Source organism: Corythoichthys intestinalis, chromosome 2 (assembly GCF_030265065.1).
Source record: "Corythoichthys intestinalis isolate RoL2023-P3 chromosome 2, ASM3026506v1, whole genome shotgun sequence".
NCBI lineage: Eukaryota > Metazoa > Chordata > Actinopteri > Syngnathiformes > Syngnathidae > Corythoichthys > Corythoichthys intestinalis.
In genome coordinates, this window is record NC_080396.1 from 67,364,845 (window position 1) to 67,377,091 (window position 12,247).

Consider the following 12,247-nt stretch of genomic DNA (forward strand, 5'->3'; position numbering starts at 1 on the left):
CAAATTGAGTAATGCTGTCATTTTCCCTCTAAAATGTCATGTGACTCGTTACAGGAGTGCTGTCAGCATTGCTGCAGAGATTGGAGAGGTGGGGGGCAGCCTGTTAGTGCTCAGACCATACGCCGCACTCTGCATCAAATTGGTGTGCATCGCTGTCCCCCCAGGAGGAAGCCTCTTCTAAAGACGGTACACAAGAAAGCCCACAAACAGTTTGCTGAAGACATGTCAACAAAGCACATGGATTACTGGAACTATGTCTTATGGTCTGATGAGACAGGCAGGCTTTCTTGTGTACCGTCTTCAGAAGAGGTTTCCTCCTGGGGTTAATTACCAAAAATAGTCATATCTATATGTCTATAAGTATCTGTATGACCTATACCCCAATAGAAGGTTAACTATTTAACTATAAAAGTGTAAGCCTTACCACGTTAGGGATAGTCATAAAAATAGTGTATGGGATTAAAATAAATTTAACGTTGTGACACTGATGTGTGACAATACTACAATTAAGTGCATTAATGTGGTCATAGTGTGAAGTATTCCCTTATATTTTGGTGACATTCTTTAATGGCATGTCACAGTGTGAGTAAACATTATTTCAGTTTTAAAGTCCCACTGTCATGTAAAAATCTCAATGAATGAATTAAATAGATTGGACTTCACTGAGCACAATCCGCATTCCTTTTTGTTATCAAATAAGCCAAAGCCGTTTTAATCCCAATTTTCAGATCCTGCTGTTGGACATCGCAACGCTGGCCATTAAGTAGAAGTGATGTAAGTAAAGCCGTATTACAGTATCTCCTTCCAATATGATCCTACTGCAAGTTTTGCATTATTAAAAGAGACTATACAGGATTTGTAGAGTTGATTTAAAAACGTTTTTTCTTCATGCATGCTGATGCACAGAGCCCTGAAATAATAACACTTTCCCCAAAACCCCATTTCTTACCTTCAATAGAGAGGGTTCGGTCTCTACTTGGCAAAACCACTTTTCTATCCCACTTAACACTTGCTACAAACTGTTTTCTACGTTTCTGATGCCGATTTGATGGTCCTAACACTGGTTGCTTGTTAGAGTGAAGTTGCCCCCGCCCCCATATTGTAAAATTTAAATTAAAACTATGTCAGTTGTTTGTGCTACGTTTGAGTCGCAAAAATGATCGTTTATGCCGTTATAATTTTTGCGATATTAATTATTCTTTTAAACGTCAGTCTGAGGTCACCAGCCAGTCCACATTGTCCGATTCGCTGCAAACTGGTCGCAAATGTTTTTGCCGGTTTGTGCCACAAACATTTTTGTTGTTATGTTTGTGCTCCTACAAGCATGCACGGCGTACACAAGTTTAACACAGGCTGCAACTAAGCTTTAGGCCAGAAGTGGCAGTAGCAATTAAATAAGTGACAAACTGTATAATGCAGTCACTTTAAACATAGTGGTGATCAGCTTTTTATTTATTTTCTAAGCATACTAGTATTACAGACACATTGTGCACCGAAACTATGGCCAAGAAGTTCTGTTGGAAATTGCTCCAACACAAACACTCAGGAGTGGTCTCAAGCAAATGCATCTGACTGTAATGTATGCAAATGAGAAACGATTTATATTTCAATCTCTACGCTAATGCTTCCATCCAGTGTCAGTGAGGAAGGAGCACTTGCATCTGACCAGTGTGAATGGTACTATGGTACAATTAGACTTACAATTCGAAAGGTAAACTTCCTGAGGACTTTCTTCCTCTTCTAACCCACTTTCAACTTAGTATTCTGAAATATCGCACAGTAAAATCACAATAAAATCTACTGTATTTTGCACTTAAAAACTCAATAACCACCATATGGAGCTACACATACTGTATGTTGGCTGTTGGATTCTGCACTTAAAGCGCAATTTTTTTGACATTAGGCTTAATCCTCGAGTTAGCGAGGGTTTAATTAGTTGGTGGAGTTGATTTCAACAAATTCCATGCATTTTGTAAGTTATTTGTTAGTTTGAGTTCCGGAGTGGGTAAGCTAGCGCGAGTCAATGGGGCCAACTTGCATGCCAATAAAAAACGATACAGATCTACAAACAGATCCAACATAGTCAAATTCAAAATGCATATCATTGTTCCAAAACACCCATGTGGCCAAAACAATGTCACAAAAAAACTGCCGTAATTCATTTCATTCTGCAGGACTATTATTTTTTAGATGCGTAACACTACCACAATAGAGAAGAGTGCTTCGGCCACTCGTGCTCACGCTGCATTCGAGGAAAGTGGGGAGTCAGACTTATTTCGCTCGGAGAGTACAAGTTGCAACCTCATAGCGTTCCAAGCGAATGTAAACAGCAAAGATGGCTGACTGCAAAAAGTTGTTTTTTTATTTTGGCCATCAAAAGACATTTTGACCGCCGGCAAACCTGCCTTCTCGTAAGCGATCAAATAGCAGAGGCGTTCAAATTATATTTTTCCAGATAGGAGGTTGGAAACTCATGACTTCCCACCTTCCTCGAATGCCACATCAGTCTGCTGAGTTAACTGACGGCCGGCAACATGGTGAAATGTGCATTTATAGGCTGTGGAAACAGACAGAAGAAATTGACAAAGGAAAGTTTCCACAAATTCCGTATGAAGAATGAGGAACAATATAAACTGGTTACTTGCTGCTGGCAACAACATAAAAAATCAGCGGGGAAAAAATCGAATGTGATATCACTCCGCCCTGTTCCTCTAATGGGAGTCCCTTTCGTTCCTACAAGAAAAAATCAGTGGTGAAAAAAATGAAGCGATATCACTCCATCCTGCTTGTCTAGACAGTCTGTTCCTTGCAGAGCTGCTGGATTACAAATGTTGCTGTTCATAATACAATTATTGACATGCAATGGTAAGTTTTAAGAACTTTATTCTGAAAACATAGCCAACACTATTGATTGCATGGGTCATTGATCATTTTCATGTGTGCATATGTTGTTTTTTACTGTAATGCTAAGTCAGCCCAATTGACTAGCGCTAGCTTAGCCACTCCGAAGCCCTGAAACTAACAAATAACTAACGAACTACACAGAATTTGTTAGTGTTAATGTCAACTCCACCAACAAATTAAACCCTTGCTGACTCAAATATTAAGCCTGATATCAAAAATTCTGAACTTCCGCTTTACGTGACATCCTATGGTGTAAAACCTGCAAATCTAATCTAAAATCCCAAAACACAATTTCAATAGTTATGGATCTTTTTGAGTTTTTAAAAATGCTTTTTGAGTCCTTTGACTCAGTTGTTTAATTCGTGTGAAAGAAATGATGACAGTGGGACTTTAAATATGCATTAAAAGATAGTTCATATCTAACAGAAGTACTCATGCATCCAAATGATGTGCTATATATTCCACTGAGCATGCACTTGAAAAACGGGTGCAAGCAAAACAATAGCTTATTTGAGAGTAGTGTTCTTTACAAAAGAAACTAGTTCAATAAGCAGATTTGCTTCATTGACCATTCCAGATTAAAGTGAAAAATAAAACATTGTGTTTTACACTGACATTCTCCTTGATCGAAGGAACTCGTTGAAGCGACGCCCTGATGAGTGTGTGCTTCCATGCAAAGAGACTCCAGTATTGTTCCTGGAGCCTGCCGAGCTGTTGTGGATCCTATAGGAAACAGAATTGTAGTAAACAGAGCTGCCATGGCAGCCTTTCTGTTGACTCCGGGCCATGAGAGGGCTATCACAAATGCCCAGGCGGTAACACATGCAGGAGCACAAAGAGCTTATGCTTGACTCTGGCTTGCGTGCATCTGTCGTCAACTGCAAATGCATCTTATGTTTGCAGGGGCTTTTCCTTCTCTTGTGATTGTCTGCCGAGGAGCTGATCAGGTTGGTGCGACTCGTACCCTCCTCCATCGGAAGGAACAGCGGACTCTGGCTGTGTCTATATGCCATGTTGTGTCTGCAGTCGTTTCGGTCATGCTCCCCCTTGAGACGGAGGATCAAAGCCCCATCCAAAACGTGCCTGTTCCTCTTCAGAGACTCCCTTTCTTGAGCATCTCTTTTCTCATCTTCACTGTTCATGGTGAGGAAACGTAGAACCACCAAGTTCAGGAAGGCTCCGATAACTGTAAGCCCCACCAGAATGTACATGAAGCTGAAAACGACATAGGGGGTTTTCTCCTGGAGGTCCTCTTTTTTTTGCAGGGCCACAAAGTCTCCAAAGCCAATTGTGGTGAGTGTGATGAAGCAGTAGTAATAAGCATGGAAGAAGCTCCATCCTTCAAAATGAGAGAAAGCTGCAGCCCCCACACATAGTGTGCCAATACAGGATAAGAATCCCATTAGAACCATGTTCTCCATGGACACTTCAGTGAGTTGAAGGCCTATACACTGTTTGGTCTTATAGAGGAGATAGTGCACAAATGTGTTCATCCTCTCTCCCAGGCTCTGGAACATGACCAAAGTCAGAGGAATGCCCAGTACTGCGTAGAACATGCAGAACACCTTTCCTGCATCTGTGCCTGGTGCTGCATGACCATAACCTTCAAATGAGAGGAGGTTTAATGTGAAATTTGGTAAAGTGGACAGCTTTTGAAAAACTATTTCAACAAAGGAAAAAGTGCAAGATGTCTTATGGGAATTTGTTGTCTGTTTGGAAGTATTAATTGTGGTTAAAACGATATTGTAAAAAGGTTCGGGGGAAAAAAAAGAAAGAAAACCATCAAATTTATGGTAAAATACCATGAAAATTTTGTTTTATTAAATATTTTAATTAAAAACAAAGTTCTGTTAAAAAAAGTTTGACTAATTTTGCAGCAAATGACTGCAAGTATGCATGTGTCATGGTGACCTCACAGCACTCCCTCGTTCTCTTAGGGTTTTAGCCGACGCCATCAGCGTGCTGACTACTGACCAAGTGGCCAAGTCCAGTTTCAGCTGCTAGTACACCTTTTTTAAGTTCTCACAGAGTATGTTTTTTTTCTAACCTTCTATGCATAGGTTGTGGGTATGAATCCAGGTGGAGATGGGGTAGAACAAGAAAAAGAGCGCAGGGAAGTCACCATCAAAACTGATTGCTCACAGTGCAAAAAAAGCATTACAAAATTACATTTTTCTACCATGATTTTGAGTTAAGAAATCAAGTTCAAATGAACTACGACTGGCTGGTACACAAAAAAAGATACTACCATCTTTTGGCTAACTGGAGTAACTAAATAACAATTAATTAATTAATTAATCAGCCCTGAGACTTTTTTTTTTTTTTAATTAAAAAATCAGGCTCCGGGATCCAAGAATATTTTGACCAAAATTCATTATGCTCCTCCGTCCACGAATAATGGAGAAATAGCTATTTTGGTTGGTTTCAGCCCCAAAAAGAACTAGAAGAACAAAAACAACATGTTGGTGACTTTTTTAGCCCTCCCTCAAAGCAGTCTTTAAAAAACTACCTCAAAGTTAACAGTTAACAGAACTATACTGTTTTTATGTGTATTTTGCAGTTTTTCCCCCTGTTATTTTAATTGGAAAATAGTAGCAACCACAGTTGTCAGCATTTTTTAACAGGACATACTGCATCATTCTGACAATATATTTTCCTCCTTTTGTGGAGCAAATAAAAAATACGAACCTCTCACAATATATATTCATATTCTACACCAAAACTTCAAACACAAACCTAAAGTTCTGGTTATTAATTTCGATTAGTTTAAACCAAGTCTCTGTAAAGGTGGTATTTCATAACACTGCAGGTGACAGTATAGAATAGCAATGAATTATTCTGATTTGAATTACATCTTACCAATGGTGGTGATAACTGTTATAGCGAAATAAAAAGAACCAGCAAATTTCCACTGTCTCCCGGCTCGATGGGGCTCCGCTTGCAAGACCACCCGTTCGATTTCGCGGTAGTCTTCCTCGGAGAAGCGGTACTTCTTCTTCATCTCGCTGCGCTTCTGCTCCAAGACGCGCCTGCGGGAGCTTTCCGTCTCGGACTCGAGCGCGTCGAAGACGGCGGCGCCCACCAGCAAGTAGGAGAACATGCAGAGGATGAGCGAGAGGGTCCGGATGTTTTGTTTCTTCATCCTCGGCGCTAGCGTAGAATGTCTGCAGCGAAGGCGCAGTTACAGGTGACAGATGGAGCCTGCTGTTCTGCACATTTGTGGTGCAGCCTGTTGCGTGAGAAGATACCTACTTGACGTCTACATTCAAAGAAGCATGGAGGCAAGCGATTGATGATCTCCACTCAGTTATCTGTTATGGAACGTAGTGGCCCCCGATCTTCTCTTCGCATGCGCAAGCAAAGAAAAAAAGCCCCCAGTAGTCAATATGTATACGCGCGTGTGTGAGAGCGTGCGTGTGCGCGCGCGCATTTACTTGAAGAACAGTAAGTGCAAAAGAGTCAATCAAACCATCACCAGAGTATTGGACTAAATTCCTTATAAAGTATTGTCAGAAAAACTAACCACCACGTATAGGCTGCAAGTTTCCAGCAAAAAAAAAAAAAAAAAATCAGTCTCAATTTGAGAAGAAAGTTGAAAGTGTATCTTGAATCAATGCTATAACGCTATGCAAATACTGTGAAATGATGTAATGACATCATAAATAGGGCCATGTGGATCTGTTTTATACTAACAAAACCGCATGTTTTTGTGCGATGTTTGAATTACAGATTTTTTTTCAATAATTGCCATAGTTTCACTGCTTGTGCAAGGAGACTTATTCCATAAAATGTTGGTTTCCATGGTTACCTGCATAAGAAAGCACACACCATGAGTTCGAGAAGGATATCTAACATAGAATTCTTCTTTCTGATACAAAATGAACGCATTATTCAAAATGGTACACATTTAAACTCGCATACAAATTTATTCATAGTGGCACTGATTCCTTCAGTATGTTTGCTATAAATTTGACTTTGGAACGCAAATTGTTGAATAAAATTATTTACGTGTATATCAAAGCCAAATGTTTTGTAATGGATTATTTAAAATAAAAAAGATATAAGTGAATAAGAATTCAGTTACCAATCCGCTACCCCACACCCAGATAGCAAATATAACTGTAGGGGACATGGGCAAGGTGTACTGCAAATTTCAGCCCAATTTCGTGAAACAGACCCGCCAAAGGGTTTATTTGAACAATAGGCAAAAGTCAGTATGGATTCACTTGCCGGATCAGCAAACAATTTTGGGCTAGAACTGGTCCCAAATAGCAGAAACACCAATAATGTACGGCCCAGATATGGCGCACGTTACTCAATCTGGGCCAGCACTGGGCCAGATTTGTATCAAAACCGTTTTCAGTTTTAAATTTGGTGTCCATTTTGTTAAATGTATCATACTGTAATGTGTTTATAATGCAAATTAAATGTCATTTAAATGCAGTAAAGACAACACTATGTTTTCATGCCATGTATTAATGCTAACATATTAATGCACCATAACATTACAACATTGTTTATTCATATAATATTTTAATTGGAACAAGCATCTCCACATTAAAGATGTCCCATTTTTAGACTGTTAACAACATATTGTATTTTTTAAGGTTCTGGGGTAACGGTGGACACAAGCCCAGAGACAGGAGGCAAACTGGCAGTGGGAACAAAAGTTTATTGACGATTAGAGGGAGTGGCAGATAATTTCCAAAGAATCTGGTGGGCAGTTTGGTGATAGAACAACTGAATAGGCAGGCAGGCATTCTGGCAGGCAAGCAGCACAGGATCTAGGGGGGAAAAAAACAAAAAATGAACTCAGTATCAGCATTACAAGGTTATTTGTTATTTGAAAGCTGGAGTCACAGACTCCTGCAGTTTAGCTGTGGATCTGGTGATGATGTGAGGCCAAGGACAGATTTAAGTAAGCTGCTGTCGATGATCACCGGCACCTGGTACCAGGCTCACCCATCTGTCCAATCCTACAATTAAGGCAGTGGCACACATACACACAGACACAAAGGAGGAGCGGGGCTCAAGGGGCAGGCACCCTAACAGTAGTGCAACAATGAAACATTTACAGCATTACATAGTAAATGCTTTCTCCCTCCATATGTTGTTCTGCAAAAAATGTTGAACTACTTAATTTGCAGACATGGCAGATGACTCGAATACACAGGCCATTTTATTAACGCTCGGATGAATAACTTGTTTAACTGTCAAGCAGTGACTTCAAATGCAATTATGACATTGAATGAAGCACTTACCACAGAAATTTGCCATCCGCCGAGATGCTGTGTCCTAATTCCTACGTGTTCTCCCGTTTAGTGTCGCAGCACTGATGCCCGCCTTCATGGTGTACACTGTTGTAATGTCACACGTTGACCATTAAATTTTAGATTTTGAGCATATCCGGTCTGCACGGTCCGCCCCAGAACAGTACATAATCTATCATTTGGAAAGTCAGATTGACGCTCGCCGCACCTGGTACACTTCAGCGAGCGTGATTGCTATGTGAATCTGGCGAGATGACGCCGGCTCTGGCGCGCAGTCACCTGCTTTCGGGCTGGTGTCCAACTCAAGAACCCTAGATCTGGCCCACTCAATCATTATTTGTGGCGTGCGATCTTGTGCGTTGACCTCATGCTTCTTGCTAAAATACCCAAAAATTTTTTGATTTTTGCTTTTAACAACATTGAGCTATTACAGATATTTTTGGTTACCAATCTAATACCCCTCTGTTAAACAAATTGAATAGTTGTTGAAAAAAAACTGGCTTTTGATTTCAAAGCTCATTCAATGTGTTGTATATATGCAGTAATATGAGGAAATCATTTATCATCATTTATATAGTTTTCACTCATAACTCTGGATTGTTTTTGATCATGTGTGGATGCTAACTGATACATGCTAATCGTTTGTTATTGCTGTATCAGCAGCTACTTGTAAACACAAATTTGAATTGCTGTTATTGAAAATGAGACTGATTTAATTTCATTTTACTTTAGTTTATTTCTGCAAGTGTTGATGTCATGAGCAGCTGAATAAAGTCAACAAATCACACAGACATCTGACATTTTGGAGCTTAGCTCACTGTCTAGCTAGCACTTAGCTCCAACGTCTTGGAATAACTGACAAACTGCATGAATTTTGAGTTAAGAGTTGAAATCAATTCCACTAATTAAACCCCACTAATTCCAAGATTAAGCCTAATGTCAAAAATTCAGAATTTCGGGATAGAATTAACAGCATATCAGTGCAAATGTAAAACAATGCCAATTGATTGCACAATAATCAACAACACACAAATGAATTACACAGTACAACAAACACAATGGTGTGGGCGGGCGCAAATACACGCACACAACCCAGAAGCACGCCATACACACACGCGATCAATTTGGCCACAAAACGTGGCTGCAATTGAGCAATTTACACTTAATCGGACTTACAACACATCCCAAAGATGTTAAACATACACGTTACCTCATGGCATAAATGTGCAACACGAAGTAAACAATCCTTGCCAACTTGGAGCGATGACTGCCCGTCGTTGCAACGGCAAAGCTAAGAAACAGCCGCGCAGGTAGGGGGTCCAACCTATCGCTGGAACACTGCAGAATGAAGGAAAAATACTCACGTTCGTTTGTGGATGTACACAGATCAACATTCCCTAGCACATTTCAGCACTTGGCTCAAATGTGTACCTGCACTGGCAGCCTGGCCCACGCCTTTCTAAGTCCCAAAACACTCAGCGCATGTGACTCAAGACCAAAACAAGAAGTAGATGTGAGCGGTTACTATGGAAACGAACACGTAACCTTTGTAGCATTTTTTATTCAAAATGCTGTTCGTAGACTACTACAATATTCTTCATTTTACGTACATTATGAGGCAATAACAAAATAGTAACGTACAGACACTAAGGAAACTAACTTTAATCAGATTACTGGTTTGAAAAAAATGAACGCGTTAGATTACTCGTGACTGAAAGAAAGTAATCAGTATTGAGAACACTGTTTTTTGGATAGTTTTTATTTTTTAATTTAGAGGGTGTTTAGAGGTATTTAAAGGGTTAATTCCGATTTACGTGGAAATCCGGGTTACATTGGCAACGCTGGAACAGAACTTGTTCATAAACCGGGGACTACGAGCAGGAAAGAATATCAGTAAACTTTGTAAATTTGTCACAAATCGCCAATTAGCAAACTCCAAGAGGGTATTTGTAATTTGTTTCATCTTGCTGTATAAACATGGTGGCTGGGATGAGTGCTGAATCAGACAGTGTGCATGCAGGATCAATGTCTCCAAAAATGGAGCCGATAGTCGCTGAAGGGGAAGTGACTAAGCCAGCCCTGCCAGGCTGTGACCAACCCTCCTCTGCTTACGCTCCACTGCCTCAACGGGGGGAGACCCTGGTAGCAGGTGATCGACCCCCTTCAGACGAGACTCAAGAAATGGCTCCATCAGCTCAACAGGAGGAGAACGACCCGACCGTGCAATCCTCTGCTGTCGAGGCCCCATCCAGCCCCAAATCCTTGCACTCCAAGACGCCACCACGCCGCCGACTCCAGGCTAAGGCCCCATCCAGCCCCAAATCCTCGCACTCCAAGACGCCACCACGCCGCCGACTCCAGGATAAGGCCCCATCCAGCCCCAAATCCTTACACTCCAAGACGCCACCACGCCGCCGATTCCAGGATAAGGCCCCATCCAGCACCAAATCCTCACACTCCAAGACGCCACCACTCCGCCGACTCAGTCAGGCTAAGGCCTCATCAAGGCCTAAATCCCCACAGTCCCGGAAGCCACCCCGCCGACGACTTAGTTTGGATGGAATAATGAGTCAACCTGATTGGGACTCCATGGATCTAGATAGCAAGGTTAACCAGTCTCTTGATCTCCTCAAGTTCATGTCTTCGCTTCCATCCTGTACCTGTCACACCCGACAGGTGCCAGGGGAATATGGCAACAAACCAACCAGCCTCCCCTGGAATTCTCTCGGGGCAAAGCCAAAGCACTACAACTCTGGAACTACACGGTATTATCCTTCTATGGAGAAAGCCATGTTTGCGACACCAATATGATGTGCACCGGGTCCAGGCTGTGACAACATTACAAAGACTGTTCTGTCCCAGCAAAAGCCGAGGCCTTATGGAGTACAGTATGTATGCTCAACAATCCCAGTGGTGATAAACAACAAAAAAAGGGCTAGGCTGGTGAGAAATAAAAAACGTTCAATCAACTCTGCCAACCTGTTAAGCATAGTATGTCATTCCCAAAACTCACCAGTGAATCCAGTCTGGCATCTCCAATTGGCTCTGCTAAATATTAGATCTTTAGCTGGCAAATCTTTCTTAATTAATGATTTTATCAGCAAACATAACCTTGACATGTTGTTCCTAACAGAAACTTGGTTAGATCAAGATAAGAGTTCGACAGTTCTGATCGAGGCAACCCCCACAAACTTCAATTTCTTTAGTGCGCCAAGAACCCATAAGAAAGGAGGTGGGGTTGCCAGTCTGATCAGGGACAGTTTTCAATGCACGAATATTTCATGTGGTCAGTTTGATTCCTTTGAATATATTGTCATTCAGCTAAAAAGCCCTTGCAGAGCTGCCTTGGTAACAATTTACAGACCACCGAAGTATAACACAATGTTTTTTGATGAGCTTACCAAAATACTGTCTTCCGTCTGCATGGACTTTGATTGTGTTGTTTTAGTGGGTGACTTTAACATTCATGTTGATAATCCTGAAGAAGGATGTGCTAGAGAGCTTTTAAATATTTTGGATACATTTGGTTTATCTCAGCATGTCACAGTTCCAACACATAACAGAGGGCACATACTGGACTTAATAATATCCAAAGGTCTTAACATCTCTGAGGTCACAGTGAATGATGTTGCTCTGTCTGATCACTACTGCATTATGTTTAAAATGACCACCCCTGTCCATCCTCTGAAAAGGGAAACAGAGGTGATTAGGAAGCGTTACATAAGTGATAACACATGTGCGTTATTCACACAGGCCTATGCCTCATCATTAACCTCTACAATAGCTCCGGCTGAAGAACTTGTAAATAGTTTCAGTTCCAGTGTGATGACTGTAATGGACACTATTGCCCCGATTAAGACAAAAACTTTGTCAAGAAAGAAGAGGTCACCCTGGAGAAATGCCATACTAGCTATAAAACAAAAACAAGTTGGTAGACGAGCAGAACGCAGATAGCGAAAAAACAAACTCCTAGTTTTTTATGATATCTACAAAGAGAGTCTTCGCAAATACAACCAGGAACTGAAAAATGCTAGACAATCATATTTTTCAGAGATCATTAGTAGAAACACCAA

General features: G+C 41.0%; 1 protein-coding gene across 1 annotated transcript; it reads right to left on the reverse strand.

Moving 5' to 3' along the window:
• Positions 1–322: 322 nt before the first annotated feature.
• kcnk15 (potassium channel, subfamily K, member 15) lies at positions 323–6,283 on the reverse strand. Its single transcript, XM_057826784.1, has 2 exons — positions 5,764–6,283; positions 323–4,507 (listed from the first exon to the last, which is right to left on the reverse strand). Exons 1-2 carry the CDS (start codon positions 6,044–6,046, stop codon positions 3,510–3,512), a joined length of 1,281 nt encoding a protein of 426 aa, XP_057682767.1. The 5' UTR covers positions 6,047–6,283; the 3' UTR covers positions 323–3,509.
• Positions 6,284–12,247: the final 5,964 nt, after the last annotated feature.

Bases quoted from the DNA above. Each gene is read 5' to 3' on its own strand.
- kcnk15 (XM_057826784.1), bottom strand. From the start codon at position 6,046: ATGAAGAAACAAAACATCCGGACCCTCTCGCTCATCCTCTGCATGTTC. The intron at 4,508-5,763 runs GTAAGATGTAAT...TCTCATTTGAAG, and splicing joins AACAGTTATCACCACCATTG to GTTATGGTCATGCAGCACCA.